Consider the following 17,031-nt stretch of genomic DNA (forward strand, 5'->3'; position numbering starts at 1 on the left):
AGGCTAGGATTGAAAATGGAAACCATGAAAGCCATTTAGCTTCTATAAATTGGGCACATTTGGACCATAACTATACTTAAAAGCACATGGAAGTCAGTGTTCCTGATTTTCAAAGTGCATTTTTTCATTTGAAATGTTTAGCGACCTTTTATAGAAGCTCTATATTTTGTGGAAAACAGTAAATTAACTAGCCAGCTTTTCCTTGGATAACTCTTTCAACACTTAAAACTGACGATTTTGTTCCCTCTTTCTCTCCCTGCAGACTATATCCCTTTGAGAAGAAGTCGCGCATCACTGCTGCTATAGTGACTACCTCTCATGGTGGACCAGCCCTGCAGGGAGAGAGGGACACAGGTGCAGGAGAGCATCTCTGAGAAGAAAATTAAAAAGATGTCTTACTTGTTACACCAATAATAGTTGTAATGGCCAGATCCTGGAACAGAAACTGGTAATTTGAAAGGTTGTTTGTCTCCTGAAAATAAAAATGAAAGTGGCTCAAAAAAGTTAGAACCTTCTGGATGAAATGTGATACAAACTGTACTCATTTTCTCATGGCAACATAGGATTTTCAATTAGAAGACCAAGGCGATATGGTCAGGGGCATGGTCATGTCAGCAAGAGTACCAAAGACAAGCCCGTGAACTTCTCCCTAATCAGTAGGGACACCACTGTGTGCTTTCTGGGCTGGTCCTTTGAGCATCTCTGTCACTCCTTGTTGAGGGGAACATCTCACTCTATTAGATTCATCTCTTTTCTTTGTTCTACTTGTTATCAGAAAGATTGGAGTTTGGTCTGGCACAACAAAATGGACTTTCTAAATGGCAAATGAGAAATGGGATGATCTTACTTAAATTTCATCAAGGGAAAATAAGAATAACTAAACCCATGATTTGCATTCTTGGGTGTTGTTAGAAAGTCCTGATAAAGCATGCTGATATACTTCAGAAAAAAATATTCAGGTCTTATTGATTTCAAGGAACTTGCTTCCTTGCCCCCCAACCCCTTAGTGAAAAGGCAATAATGATTATCCATTATCTTTACTTTTAACTCTACTTTTGAGGATAATGAGTTACTGGGATTCCAAAATACGGCCAGATTTCTGTAACCAGCCTCTCCATTTTCAGCCCATTCATCAGTGAAAGGAAAAGGACTTATATAATCTGAAAATAACAGAAGTAAAACCTTCAACCCAGAAGCAAGAGGGTAAGACATAGAGATGAATCTGGATACCTTCAGCACGAGTGGAATTCCCTTTCTCAGGGTTAGTCAATAGAAGAAGCCTATAGGTTGAATTCACAAACAGGTATGTCTTTTCTTCTTTGATATTTTGTTAAATAATAAAAGCTATCACAAGATCTATGTACTTTGGGGGATATGATATGCCTATTTTCAAATCCCTGTATTCAAGGAATCAGTGATATGCTGCTTTGTACTAACTCATGGAAGTCAATTGCTAAATTTTCAGGAATTTAGCAAGTTAGTTGTGCGTGTTTAGTCATTTAGTCATGTCCGACTGCGACCCTATGGACCATAGTCCATCAGGCTCCTCTGTCCATGGAATTCTCCAGGCAAAAATACCATCTGAGTCACCAAGGAAGCTTGAAATATCCTATTTGCACTCTTTCTTTAAAAGGCATTGCAGATTGAAAGTGACCACTACTTTTAGCTCTCACTAACCAAGAGACTAGGTCCCAAGTCATACCCAGTAGAGCAGCAGAACACCAACGTATTGAATCATGCTGTACAGAGCCATGTACTTAAACATGCAAAATGAGGTGACGAGAGCTGCACGGCCTTCCCTGCATGAGAAAAGAAATGAGAAAGGGATGAAATGAACATCACAGGAGGAGATGAGGTCAGTTATCCTGTGCTGTTCAGCTAAGCTCAGAAGAAAAAATCAAAGCATGATAATTTGATTGTTTGTCTAACAGACTGGACAGTCTTGAGTCAGTGGGAATCAGTGGTCAGTATGCTAGATTTTCAATGAAGACTCATTCCAGTCCAAGGTCCACAGGCCTTTGGTCGAGCTTTGAAGCCCAGATATGGAGTTACTTTTGTCCTGTCTGTGAGCATTATTTCAGCTCCGAATCAAGAGATTTGAGAAATAGTCCCAGAGTTCATAATCATTCACTAATGTGGCTTGGAAGCTCATTTTCCTTCTCTTGGTCACAGTTTCTTCATCTGTGAACTAAGGAATTTAAATCAGATTGCAGGTTTGGGGGCTATTTTCATCTCCAGGTGCTTCAGGGATTTGGCAAACATCTCATTCAAATTTCATTTGGCAGTCCCAACTTTTTCTAAAACTGAACTAAAATAATATGCACACTCAAATAAGGCTTGCATCCAACTTAAAAAGACTGGAATCAATGAGCATGTTCATTTGTGTTACTGTTGATTATTTTGAGTCAATGGTATAAATTTAAACCTTAAAATAGATCATTTTAGGAAAAAAAGAATTTAAATTTACTTCTGGTTGGAATAGTTTCCTGGGATTCCAAAACCTGATCCTCAAATCAGACATTTTCCTGTATCGGGGCTTTGCTGCTATAGTTAACTCTACCTAGAAGGTGGTTTCTCCTCCTCCCTCACCTCCTGAGAAAGGCGCCCTGACACAACCACATCTGAAGAAATTGATTCCATCAACTGAGCTGTCTCATGACTTTTCACACTACTCCTGATTTATTTGTGTATGTGTTATTGCCTGGCTTCTTCACCAGAAGAAAGCTTTGTGAGATCAAGGAACGTTTGATTTATTTGCTTCTGGATTCCTAGTGTCTCCAACAGTTCTGGGTCCCTGTTTTATAAATATTTGTCGAGTGCATGAATACATTTTTTAAATAGGGAGGAGCTAGTCAAAACATTATTTTAATGTGGTAGAAACAGTATGACATTTGTACATAAAACATATCAAAGCAAAATTAATTTAATACAATCTTCAATCTTATATGACAGTGAGCTTGGCTACATGAAGTTCTCAGAGCCTCAGGTTCTTTGTTTGTAAAAGAAATAGTGACCATCCCTACAATTCCAGGCTGGCACTTCATAAACTGTAAACACATACTAGCTATAATAACCAAAAGCAGCCACAATGCTCACCATCTCTATTGTTCAAACAAAATGCAACAGAAGTACGTATTCTGGGATGGGGGGAGGAGAACGAAGCACCAAGGGAAACTGTAGTAGAAGCAGCAAAGATGAATAAATATTCTGGAAACCGGGGGTAGGAAGGATATTCCAAAGAAGTTTAAAGACGCAAGAGGAAAGGAAGACAGGTAGGGAGGAGAGGGTTTCTGTAAATCCTCCATTAAGAAAGTATCTGAGGAGATATATTCAAGACAATGCTAGGAGTATGATTAACATTTTCAAAGCAGCAGCAAGTTCCAGATTCCAATCTTCTAAAAATAATCTATTCAGTGATTTTCATTAGAAATGCCACTGCTTTCCCAGGAGGTAAATCCACTCCAAAGTAGAATCTTTGCTTTCTCCCATAAAGCACCCTTTCCACCCAGGGACACACATTTTGCAGAATAGAGGGATCTACACCTAAAAGTCAAGAGAGGTTAAAACAATGCTGGAGGAAAGTACCTACTTACTTGATAAGGTGAGGTACACATTCAATGTTTGGAGTTTTGGAGGTGAAAGGCGAAGCCACAGATGCCTCCTGCTCTGATAAAGAGACGCCCACATGAGCCATTTTCAAAGCCTGAAAGCAAAGAGTCAGCTTATTGCCTGTCTACTCACAAACATCTCTCCTGAGGCTGCATAAGAAAGAAAGTCTACAAGTAATAAATGCTGGAAAGGGTGTAGAGAAAAGGGAACCCTCTTACACTGTTGGTGGGAATGCAAACTAGTACAGCCACTATGGAGAACAGTGTGGAGATTCCTTAAAAAAATGGAAATAGAACTGCCTTATGACCCAGCAATCCCACTGCTGGGCATACACACTGAGGAAACCAGAATTGAAAGAGACACGTGTACCCCAGTGTTCATCGCAGCACTGTTTATAATAGCCAGGACATGGAAGCAACCTAGATGTCCTTCAGCAGATGAAAGGACAAGAAAGCTGTGGAACATATACATAATGGAGTATGACTCAGCCATTAAAAAGAATACATTTGAATCAGTTCTAATGAAGTGGATGAAACTGGAGCCTATTATACAGAGTGAAGTAAGCCAGAAAGAAAAACACCAATACAGTGTACTAACACATATATATGGAATTTAGAAAGATGGTAATGATAACCCTGTATGCGAGACAGCAAAAGAGACACAGATGTATAGAACAATCTTTTGGACTCTGAGGGAGAGGGCGAGGGTGGGATGATTTGGGAGAATGGCACTGAAACATGTATAATATCATATATGAAATGAATCGCCAGTCCAGGTTCGATGCATGATACTGGATGCTTGGGGCTGGTGTACTGAGATGATCCAGAGGGATGGTACTGGGAGGGAGGTGGGAGGAGGGCTCAGGATGGGGAACACGTGTATACCTGTGGCAGATTCATGTTGATGTATGGCAAAACCAATACAATATTGTTAAGTAATTAACTTCCAATTAAAATAAATAAATTTATATATATTAAAAAAAAGAAAGGCTAGTTAATCTTGCCACAAGGTGGCTTGTAGGCCCAGGCTCTGGCCAGAAGATGATTATACTTTGCTCTGCCTACCACATAAGAAAGAGATGTCACTCCAACACCTAGCCAAAGAAATTCAGAATCCAGAGCCAAATTCTACCCATTCAGTCCATACTGGTCATTGAGTCATTGTGTGGCTCTGGTCCAAACCTTCCCAAATCCTCCCCATCAGTTTCTCCATCAAGAGGAATGGAGATGGTACATAACCCCAGAGATGCTATCTCTTATTGGGCTTGGAGCAAATACAGTTGAGGGCAAGATGATGGCCCCGCACTGGCAGCTACTTACCCCACAGTCATTGGCTCCATCACCACACATACCTACAAAATAACTAAAAGGGAACAAAGTGTCAATTGTAGAGGAGATCAAAGCAATCTTACCTACTAATTGTTCTAATTAAAAAGATAAAATAAGCTTTATTACTTAAGACTCAAACTTATTATTTATTTTAAGGGAGTTTCCCTAACAGTCTGGTTTGACCAAAAGTAGAGTTTGACTCAGCAGTTCCTGAAATGGATTAAGAAAACCAACATGGCCGTCCTAAGTCCAGGGGCTTCAAGGAGACCCTGCACTTCACTATCTAGGAGGCAACTCTGTCAGCTGTAAAATAGGAAGTTCATCATTATGTGACAGCATGGCATGGTGGGAAGAGCACAGGATTTGAAACCAGGAGATCTAGATCTTTGACCTGATCACTTTCCATTTTGACTATCATTCATCTCCCCTACAAAGCATTATGAGTATTCAGTGAGGTGGGGCATTCTAAAATAATAAATAAAAATTAGTTGGTAGTAATGTTTAGTCACTGGAGAGGAAATCCACTGTGTCAGCAGTCACTTGAGTGACTCAAAAATGGGCTGCCAGGATCAAAAGTTGAAGAAACAAAATATATCTCTATTTCAGGATAGATTTTCAAGGCTGAACGGATACTGCTATCTTGAATTGTTGATGAAGATAGTCTGCTTTTTAAGGTAGGAGCAATCTGACAGTGTTTGCATAATTTGCTGTACTTCTCTTCCACACTGCTACCTAAGACAATGAGTTTACTGCAGAGGTTTTCAGCCATGTTCAGAAGAGAGGACTGTTTGCCCTTTCAGTGACTGAATCAAGTGAATAGGAGCTGGAGTTGCGTGGGTGTGGTCCAGTACCAGAGGTAGAGAAAGCCTCAGAGACTCAATGGAGTTCCATTAACAGGAAAGAAAGGATCCCAAATGATGGGATTCTGTTAGTGGAGATACTTTGTATTAAGAATATCTTTCTAATTTAGGATGGACAGGATTCTTTGCATAAGAATGCTTTAATATTTCAGAGTTATGTGAATTTCTCTCTTGTTATAGGAGTCCCTCATATATCATAACTATAAAAATAATTTGTAAAAATAAAGTGTACATTTTCATTGTACCTTCAGGAGTCAAGTGCAAAGGACCTTTCCAGAGTTACTTCTTGTGCCCCCTATGTTCTAGTTCGGTGGGATTCTCAACTCTGGATGCAAAATTGACTTATGAAAGGAATTTTTTTAAAGTACTGATGTCCAAGCACCCACACGAGTAACTGAATCAGAATCTCTAGATGGTGGTGTCCTAGTATTGCTAATTTTTCAAAGCTCCTGAGGTGACTGTCATGTGTAGCCACATTAAGAACCCTGCCCTGGACTTCCTTGGTGGTCCAGAGCTAAGACTCTGCACTCCCAACACAGGGGACCTGGGTTAGATCCATGGTCAGGGAACTAGAACCCATAGGCTGCAACGAAGACATAAGATCCTGTGTGCTACAACTAAGACCTGGCTCAGCCAAATATATACATGTTTAAAATATAAAAATAAAAGAGGAGGGGACATATGTATACCTATGGCTGATTCATGTTGATTTTTGGCAGTGAAAGTGAAAGTCACTCAGTCGTGTCCAACTCTTTGTGACCCTATGGACTATTCAGCCCGTGGAATTCTCCAGGCCAGAATACTGGAGTGGGTAGCCTTTCCCTTCTCCAGGGGATCTTCCCAACCCAGAGATCCAACCCAGGTCTCCCGCATTGCAGGCAGATTCTTTACCAGCTGAGCCACAAGGGAAGCCAATTCTGTAAAGCAATTATACTTCAATTAAAAATATTAATAAATTTAAAAGAAAAGAAAGAAATTATAAAACAAACAAACACTGCCTTGAACAACTGAGTGACTTCCTGTACTTCTTACTTTCCCCCTGTTATGCCTGTATGCACTTAACACTACCTGAATTAGTAAAGAACCTACTCTAGTTTCTGAAATTCTTCCACCAGACTGGATTTCTGCCCTGGAGACATTCTTGCAAAGATGGTTCCATTCATCAGTATCTGTAAAAAAGGCAAAAGGGAAATTTTTAATCATGTCAGCTGGTCATACCTGAAATAACTGATAGCATTCAGAACACTGACTGGTTAATGATATCCACGAGTGAGAAAACAGTGTTTCTAAGAAGTCCTCCTTCGGATTTTAAGACAGATATTGAGACTTTGGTCATCAGGTTAGCGATCAGGAAGACTAAAATCAGTAAAGATGACTACTTAATAGAGTTGATGAAAACAATGACCTACAAGAATTTAACTCAGCTGCCGTGGAGATTGCAGTCCTGAAAAATCTGGAGCTTAATAGAACCTTAAACCAGTAGAGTATGAGAAACTGCAAGATAAAATGAGGTCAGGATCCCAAAAGAAGGAAAGGAGGCAACTGCTTTTTGGAAAAGTCGTTTGAATCTAGCGGGAAAACCACCTAGTGATGAGAGAGTGGTTATCCGTAGCCTTTGACTTAACCATACTATCCGGGCTTGACCAGTTGTGAAACTCAGCTGATGTCTCCAGCCTAATTTGGGCTATGAAACATTAATTGATTGTTGTATAAAAACCTCTACCAGTTCCATCAACCTGAGCCCCATCTGACAGAGTCTAAATTCTTCTGTTACAGCTGTATGCTCCCTGCTCTTCTTGGCAGTAAACTCAGCTTAGAGTTCACTCAGCTTCATTCTTTTTTTCTTAAACACTACCCAAGATAGTGAGCAATTGAATGCAAATAAATCATTTTGCTTTACTATGAACATAATCCTCCTCTAGTTTGTTCAGATGTTTTATATATATAACTTAGCAGCCCCCACTATGGGTTTAAGTTTGACACTCTTGTTTAGAGATTCTCTATCAAAAGCCTCGTGGAATTCCTCTGTCCTTGGTCTGCCCTTGCCATGTTGCTTCGCTTGTGTCTGACTCTGTGCAACCCCATGGACTGTAGCCCATCAGGCTCCCCTGTCCATGGGATTCGCCAGGCAACCATACTGGAGTGGGTTGCCATTTCCTTCTCCAGGAGACCCTCCTGATCCAGGGATCAAATTCACCCCTCTTAATTACGTCTCCTGCATTGGCAGGAGGGTTCTTTACCCCTAGTACCATCTGGGAAGCCCCATCCTTGGCCTGCCTTCCTGTATAATTGCTGGATTCCACTATACTGTAAGCCCCCCTCAATCGTGGCAGTATAGTGACAGCTACCTCAAAGCAATCTTATCACTTGAGAAGTTACTAATGCTTTAATCCTACAGTTGATGGATAATTGGTTAATCAAGTTTACTTATTTTAAATCTAGCAGGAAATTAAACAGTGACCTCTGCAAAACTATCTGCTTTCCTTACAATACATTCTATAGATATATCTAACCTAGTTAAATGTTTGAAATTACTTACTATCGTGCTCTTTGACATTGTTAACATCTTTATGAGGAGATAGGTACCATCTTAGAACTTACCTTTGGCAGTAGGCTACTGAAATGTTGACTTATAACCTGGAAGGATTTTCCATTTAGAGCAAAATGGTAACTTCCTTCTTTGCTATTATCAGAGATTTCTTCTCTGATATTAATGTAATTGTCCTGTAAAGCAAGACACAGTTATTTTAGACTTGATAAGGTGGTTAGGATCACAAGCATATCTAAGCAAAGGCAACTACGACAGTCTGGAGTCTCTCTTTAAAAGTCACACTCCAGCCTTGATTCCTCAGAGAAGCACTTTCTCTTTGCTGGATCAATCTTTGCACATAATGGCCTCTACTGAACAGAAGGATAACACTCATGTCCTGTCTGCATCCTGATTTGATCTCAGTGAGTCCCAGAGAAAAGCACATTTCACACATTTTAAGTGTAAAATATGAAAGCATTGCAGCTTAATAAATCTCTTCCTGAAGTGAAAACTTTCCTTTTTTTTTTTTTGCTAGCAGAATTAATATTGTTTCACAAGGACACAATAAAGATGAGCTACTGACAAGATTGGGGATAAATGAATAAACTTTTTTTCCCCCATCTTGAAGACATGGTCTGATTTTCCAGTGCACACAGCAGTGTCTCTCCTAGGGACTAAATCCACTTTGAACTCAATGGGATAGCTGGCAAGCAAGGGCAAAAAGGGAAATTAGATTTGCAGTGTCACTTACTATATTCTTTCTAAAGACTTTTTAAAGTTTAATAGAATGTATTATTTCGACATCCAGGAAACCACCACACTTTAAAACTCAGTATGAATGGTATGGTAAAGTGATATAGTTGAGTGCTTTGAACTGCATACATGTTAGACATCTGAAGAAGTATGTTGACCCCAGGTCACCTGTACACCTCTGCCAGTCAAAGCTGCTCAGTAGCCAACACTGTGTGATGAGTTAGATAATATGGCAGAAGGTCTGATTTTAGGTATACCTGATTCCTGTATACAATGTGTTTCTTCTCTTCTAGTAGTTTCCAAGAAATAGATGCTGATGAGGACCCAGTTGTTTCATTTGCTTCAATGAGAATGACTTTCTGGCTTTCAGAAACCATCCCAGACTTTCTGGCCACTGTTACTGCAGTCTGAAGATTGTCACCTAGAAAGGAAGAGTACCCCCAAATGGGATTGAAGAGACAGAACCAATTCATGCAGAGCCTGGAAAACTATGTGTAAATACTTATAAACTGTGTAAAACTATATATAAAATGATGTGTAAACATGAAAATATATAACTGAATCACTGCTGTACGCCTGAATCTAACACAGCATTGCAAAGCCAACAATACTCCAATAAAAACTTTCAAAGAAAGACTCTAACCCAAACTTCCTATACCTAGGCAAGACACATTCCCTTGTCAAAGCCAAGAAAGATATTTCAGAGTATATAACAAATCAGAAAGCATATCTCCCTTTCACCTCATCCAAAGACAATTCTTCAGAAAAATTACAACCAAGCAAGGGAAGAAGCAGGACAGAAATTTCAATATGAGGAAAGAGGTGAAGAGGGAAGGTTGTGAGCTATGAGTTCTTACTTCTACATAAATCTAACTGGTTAAAAATAATCATGAGAATGCACACAATAATTGTTACATAAAAATTTTGAAATAGAAGAGCCATAACATAAGAGGAATTCTAGTAAGTAGTAAATTAACTCAGCAACACCTAGAATTGGACTGAGGGGCTCAGAAAGGAGAGGGTAAAAGTGATCCAAAAATCTCTTCGTTTGGAGGGGCGGGTAGCGGAAGGGGATAGAGAAGTACCATAGGGGAGGTGAATGTACACTTGAGTCCCCAACATAGAACTGAGTTCAAGGGCAATAGGGTGGAGAGAGAATTCTTTGGTGGGGAAAGACTGTATCTTGATGCCACAATTCATAGAGCTAAATGCATCTGACTTTGAGAGCAGAGAAAGGGAAGGCAACACACACTCAAAAATATATATATACTTAAGAAACTCATTGACTCTCCACTCAGAAGCGTTCATTAGGAAATTTTACACATTTCTCTTGCGTGATCCTTTCTCATCATTCCCTTGTTTGTGATTTGGGGTTTGAGAGTGAGACTAGAGGGACATTTCATAATTTCCAGAATCATAGATCTCATTTGATGGGCCTTCAGCATAGTGTACAGACCACGCTGACTAAGCATTCTTCTTCTCTGAATATTTAACAATGAAATCAACATCTCTGCGTGGCTTAAGTCTTCTTATTGAAGTGTTATTTCGAAAGTCCCCTTTCAGAAATAACATCTCATCTAAAGTAGCCGGTCAGACACACTTAACCACATCAGCCTGTTTTGTTTTACGTAGCTTATAACACTTAGTGTTAGCTGTTTGTTTGATTTGATTGATTGACTGATTTTCTATCTTAACCCATGTGAATGAAAACTCAGTGAGAATAGTAACTTTGCCTTTTTTGTTGCCCATCTCCAGCATCTAGAATGGTGCCTGGCCCATATTAGGGAGTCAAAAAGATTTGCTACTTTTTGAGAGAACTATGTCTATTTCTGAATCAAATTCTTCCTGTTTCCACACATGTATTTTGTTCTATACCTGTGATCATCACAGTCCTTATCCGGGCTGAGATAAGCTCTTCAAGGACAGGTTTTGTCTCTTCTTTCAGTCGATTCTCCAAGATCAGCAGTCCCAGAAATATCAGGTCTGATTCTACCTGGTCCCTGGAAGTATATGAATGACTGAACAGAAATCACCCATTATAGTCTTTCTTACAGGAAGCAAAGCAAAAGCAATGACAGATATCTTCCTCTCAGAGTGGTCCCTACTCACTCATTCATGTACCATTGCTGAGGCCCTGGATATGTGCAGGAACCTTCCAGAAAAAAGACAAGAGAGAGCACAAGGGTATGGAGACATTTGCTCTGATGGAATTGAGAGGAAGAGAGGGTGCTTATTCGGTACATGATTCACTTTAACCTTGGTAGAGAATGAATAACCACAAAATTGTCTTCCATCTGATGGCGTGATTTTTGTCACCTCACCTGTTAGCAACCACCAGAGAGAAGTTCTAGCTCTGGTACAAAACATCATGAAAACTAAAGCAGCACAGGAAAATAAAATAAAACACTAGTTTCTCTAGAAATCAAAGCTATCATCAATGCTGTTTTGGTCCCTTCTTTTGAAACCAAGCTTCTCTCTCTCTCTCCCTTTTTCTCTGTGTGTGTGTGCTTCTCTCTCAGTGGGTAGCATTGCTCTTCTACATAAAGTGTGACTGTTTCTGCAAACAAATGAATTCTCTGAGGCTCCTGCCCATCACAAGAATATTTCCAAGACATTCCACAGGACTAATTGCAGGGGAGTACATCTGGGGTTGGGGTTTCAATGATTCTTCCATGATTCATTTATCTGAGACCCAGATATGTCTAGGAGACACAAGAGCAAGGCACCAGCCCCTCTCGAGTCTGGCCCAAGTACAGATGAACGCAGAAGAACTAAACTGCCTTGCTTGCCGTGTGTGTCTCGATGCTGGGCCTCACTTCAACCAGCAGCCCAAACTAGAATGAGGGACACTCCCCAGGCCACTGCTAACATCTCTACAGGAGTGGCAGGAAGTGGATATAACTTGAACTACTCACCTCAAAGCTGGCTCAGAGAGATAGCACTCCCTATCCTTCTGAACCTAGCATTTAAATCTCTCCATAATCTGAGTCCAGAAGATCTTTCCAGCTTCATCTATCACTAAATTCTTCATCCACCCCAAATTCCAGCCAAGTTGGACCATGGGTATGTGTGTACACAACCATCTTTTTAAACATTTGCTCTAGACTGCCAGAAGATATTTCTTCTTACTTCATAGAAAAGGTTATAAATTCCCTGTGATCTGCCATGGAAATCCTTCCTATATTTTGAAATCAAACTCACATGCACCTCCCATGAAGACATCCCCAAATAGAAATAATTTCAGCCTCAACCTATTACTTCTACGTTCAGCTTGTATTTTATTTGTCATTCTTTGCTATTTGATCTCTCTCTCTGTCTCTGATCCTTATGAGTATACTTGCTTGGTTCAATGACAAGTTCAACAACACCCATGTGGTGCCCAGCACAGAGGATGTGCTCAGCAAATATTTGCCAGTTGAAATGCCCTACTGCCTAGTGTAACTGTTTTTCCTAGACATCCCTGGAAAATTCATTTCCTCTTTCAGAAATTCTACTGCCAGAAGGTTCTCATGGGAACTGAAGCCAGAAAATCTGTCAGATCAATAACCAGTTAGTGGACACCTAAATAAATGCAAGAACGTTTCTGGTGGCTCAGTGGTAGAGTCTGCCTGCCAATGCAGGAAACATGGGTTTGATTTCTGGGTCAGGAAGATCCCCTGGAGAAGGAAATGGCATCCCACTCCAGTATTCTTGCCTGGAAAATCCCACAGATGAAAGAGCCTGGTGGGCTACAGTCCATGGGGTTACAAAAGAATCAGACATGACTTAGTGACTAAATAATACAACAAAATAAATGCAAGGAACGGGGCTCAGAAAAGAAGAAGAGAATATACAGGGATTATAGTAATTCCTAACTCCAGAAACTTGACATTCAACTTGGAAGGACAAGATTAATCCTGATCACTTTGATTATATGGAAAGCTGGGGAAAGCATCATGATCATGTACAAGTAAGAGTTCTCTGGTGTCACAGAGGATGGTGTAATCATTTCTGGGTGGAATGACTGGAGAAGCCTTCCTAGAGAAGGTGATATTTGAGTTGCTTTTTGAAGGATAATGTAGTTGATGCCTAACTGAGGTCCTCCAATCTTTTTAGTAGTTTTCATAAACAGGCATCAGGTTTTAGATATTTTCAGAGATCACTAACATGGTCCAACCACAAGGCACCTGGCACCAAGAAAATGGCTGCAGTGTCAAGATCTGACAAAGTCTGCAGCCCACTTCGGCAGTCGTTTTCCTGGTTCCTCTGGCACATGGGTTGAGTGCACAATAATCAGGAGACCAGCATTCCAATCCGAGCTCTGAGGCTACCCTGCTGTGTTACCACGGGCAAATCACTTTCTTTGCCTGGCAATTTATCTCTACTTTTTCAAAAGCAGGTGGTGAAAATAACGAATCTGCAAAGTCTCTCCTAGCTCAAGTGCGACACAATTCTTCTTTTCATTCAATCTGATCTAGAACATGAAATGAGGAGAAGACATAGTCCCTTGAAGGGGCTCACTCTCTGTAACTTGGAATAGCATGCTATCTTTTCCTGTTTCCTGCACAAACGTTGTACCTCCTGCTGAAGCACCTGGAAATAATGAAGAATGGGGAGTGTAATACAAAGGAGCATTGTCACTCCTGTGATTACACTTCATGTTCTTAAAATCCGTGTGATTTTTAGAAGATGAAATAGACATAAAGAGAGCCAAGAACAATCATAGAAATTATGATATCAGTGCTGGAAGCTCTCTGAGTAAACACACACACCAGAAAGAATGTTCTGCTCTAATCATGGATTAGGGCAAATTTCTAATTAGGTAAATTGACCTGGCCAGAAGTAGATATGGTGGTGATGCAGCTTTAACACAAGATGAGCCAAATGACGACCAAGAGTCAGATTCTACCAGTGAACTTGGATATAGACATTACCAGATTTTGGAAAGCTGGAATTTCAACGCTGTGGGCTATGTACTCTCCTGTCTGCTGCTGCCCTCACCAACCGGCCCTCCCAACCATGTGTCCCTACGGTGAGTGCTTTGTTATATTCACAGGATTCAAAGTCATGAGTCTGAAACTTGATATGTAAATATTTCATCATAGTAATCAGAAGCAGCATCCAGAATCTTGATATATATTTGTCAAAAGACTCTCAGGAAACAAAGTTCCATTCCCAATTCTGCCACATCCCCAACCCAAGTATCCTCTTCTTTAAACCTTGAGATTCAGTCTCAAGTTCACTTCTAGCTCTCTGACTTGAGTGACCTGGGTTGGTTAAATTACAGCAAAGATCCAGAACTGTAATAGCCAAAGTTTTAAGGGTCACAGTAAGCTGGCCCACTATCCTTGGGCCAATAAGTCCAGGGAGTCAACACTCAATGACTTTGGATGAGTCACTTCCCCCTCCAGGCCTCACCCACCATTGACTGATCAGTAATTCTTAGCAGGTGCGATACTGCCTCTCAGTTCAGCTCAGTTCAGTTGCTGAGTTGTGTCTGACTCTTTGCAACCCCACGGACTGCAGCACACCAGGCTTCCCTGTCCATCATCAACTCCCGGAGCTTATTCAAACTCATGCCCATTGAGTCGGTGATGCCATCCAACCACTTCATCTTCTGTCGCCCCCTTCTCCTCCCACCTTCCATTTTTCCCAGCATCAGGGTCTTTTCAAATAAGTCAATTTTTCCCATCAGGTGGCCAAAGTATTGGAGTTTCAGCTTCAGCATCAGTCCTTCCAATGAATATTCAGGACTGATTTCCTTTAGGATGGACTGCTTAGATCTCCTTGCTGTCCAAGGGACTCTCAAGAGTCTTCTCCAATGCCACAGTTCAAAAGCATCAATTCTTCAGTGCTCAGCTTTCTTTATAGTCCAACTCTCACATCCATACATGACTACTGGAAAACCCATAGCTTTGACTAGAAGGACCTTTGTTGGCAAAGTAGTGTCTCTGCTTTTGAATATGCTGTTTAGGTTGGTCATAACTTTTCCTCCAAGGAGCAAGCATCTTTTAATTTCATGGCTGCAGTCACCATCTGCAGTGATTTTGGAGCCCAAAAAAATAAAGTCTGACACTGTTTCCATTGTTTCCCCATCTATTTGCCATGAAGTATGGGACCAGATACCATGATCTTCATTTTCTACATGTTGAGCTTTAACCCAACTTTTTCACTCTCTTCTTTCACTTTCATCAAGAGGCTCTTTAACTCCTCTTCACTTTCTGCCATAAGGGTGGTGTCATCTGCATATCTGGGGTTATGGATATTTCTCCTGGCAATCTTGATTCTGGCTTGTGCTTCATCCAGCCCAGCATTTCTCATGATGTACCGGCATAGAAGTTAAATAAGCAGGGTGACAATATACAGCCTTGACATATTCCTTTCCCTATTTGGAACCAGTCTGTTGTTCCCTGTCCAGTTCTAACTGTTGCTTCTTGATGCATATAGATTTCTCAAGAGGCAGGTCAGGTGGTCTGGTATTCCCATCTCTTGAAGAATTTTTCACAGTTTGTTGTGATCCACACAGTCAAAGGTTTTGGTCTTGCTAATAAAGCAGAAGTATATGTTTTTTCTGGAACTCTCTTGTTTTTTGATGATCCAGTGGATGTTGGCAATTTGATCTCTGGTTCTTATGACTTTGCTAAAACCAATTTGAACACGCAGAAGCTCACAGTTCGTGTATTGTTGAGGCCTGGCTTGGAGAATTTTGAGCATTACTTAGTGTGTGAGTTGAGTACAATTGTACGGTAGTTTGAGCATTCTTTGGCATTGCCTTTCTTTGGGATTGGAATGAAAACTGATCTTTTCCAGTCTTGTGGCCACTGCTGAGTTTTACAAATTTGCTGGCATGTTGAGTGCAGCACTTTCACAGCACCGTCTTTCAGGATTTGAAAGAGCTCTACTGGAATTCCATCACCTCACTGGCTTTGTTCATAGTGATGCTTCTTAAGGCCCACTTGACTTCACATTCCAGGATGTCTGGCTCTAGGTGAGTGATCAAACCATCGTGGTTATCTGGGTTATGAAGATCTGTTTTGAATAGCTCTTCTGTGTGTTCTTGCCACCTCTTCTTTATATCTTCTGCTTAGGTCCATACAAAATTTCTGTCCTTTATTGTGCCCATCTTTGCATGAAATGTTCCCTTGGTATCTCTAATTTTCTTGAAGAGATCTCTAGTCTTTCCCATTCTACTGTTTTCCTCTATTTCTTTGCACTGATCGCTGAGGAAGGCTTTCTTATCTCTCCTTGCTATTCTTTGGAACTCTGGTTTCAAATGGGTACATCCTTCCTTTTCTCCTTTGCCTTTTGCATCTTTTATTTTCTCAGCTATTTGTAAGGCCTCCTCAGACAACCATTTTGCCTTTTTGCATTTCTTTTTCTTGCAGATGGTCTTGATCCCTGCCTCCTGTACAATGTCACAAACCTCTGTCCATAGTTCTTCAGGTACTCTATCAGATCTAATACTTTGAATCTATTTGTCACTTCCACTGTATACTGCCTCTAGAGGACATTTTGGAAACTTTTTAGGCATGCAAAATTTTACCCTGCATCCCACATGCTTTTTGAATATTTTACAGGATTCACAGACATAAAAACATCCATGGATACATTGCAATAAGCAAATATAAAATTGTTTATACTTCCCTTAGCTCTGTCTTACATATAAACACAAAGTATTTTTTACATATTTTTAATATTGCATTGAGTTTTCCAGGAATATAATGTATATTGAGAGGAAAGTGTTCTATTATATTCAGGTTTACTAAGAATTTTTAGTCATTTCACAGAGTCACCTCAATGACAGATTGCCAGAGATATCTGAGATTCCAATGAATAAATCACCTGTATCAATCTGCATTCCTTCCTGTTACATCCCCAATGATTCTACATATGGTGCAAGCAACGTATTGTTTCATTTTGTTTTAATGGTGTCAATTGAGTATTTATTGAACTATTTATTACTTTTTGTAAG

General features: G+C 40.3%; 1 protein-coding gene across 2 annotated transcripts in view; it reads right to left on the minus strand.

The window, feature by feature from the left end:
* ATP13A4 (ATPase 13A4) overlaps positions 1-17,031 on the minus strand; it is a 122,592-nt gene that overhangs the window by 19,044 nt on the left and 86,517 nt on the right. For both annotated transcript variants that reach the window (XM_040267520.1, XM_040267519.1), the window contains exons 18-25: positions 10,956-11,080; positions 9,338-9,501; positions 8,399-8,521; positions 6,887-6,966; positions 4,929-4,971; positions 3,594-3,703; positions 1,703-1,799; positions 400-472 (exon numbers count right to left, since the gene is read on the minus strand). In XM_040267520.1, the coding sequence (XP_040123454.1) occupies positions 400-472; positions 1,703-1,799; positions 3,594-3,703; positions 4,929-4,971; positions 6,887-6,966; positions 8,399-8,521; positions 9,338-9,501; positions 10,956-11,080 (815 nt within the window). The remainder of the gene's footprint in view (positions 1-399; positions 473-1,702; positions 1,800-3,593; positions 3,704-4,928; positions 4,972-6,886; positions 6,967-8,398; positions 8,522-9,337; positions 9,502-10,955; positions 11,081-17,031) is intronic.

This window comes from Oryx dammah, unplaced genomic scaffold (genome assembly GCF_014754425.2).
Source record: "Oryx dammah isolate SB20612 unplaced genomic scaffold, SCBI_Odam_1.1 HiC_scaffold_2, whole genome shotgun sequence".
Lineage (NCBI taxonomy): Eukaryota > Metazoa > Chordata > Mammalia > Artiodactyla > Bovidae > Oryx > Oryx dammah.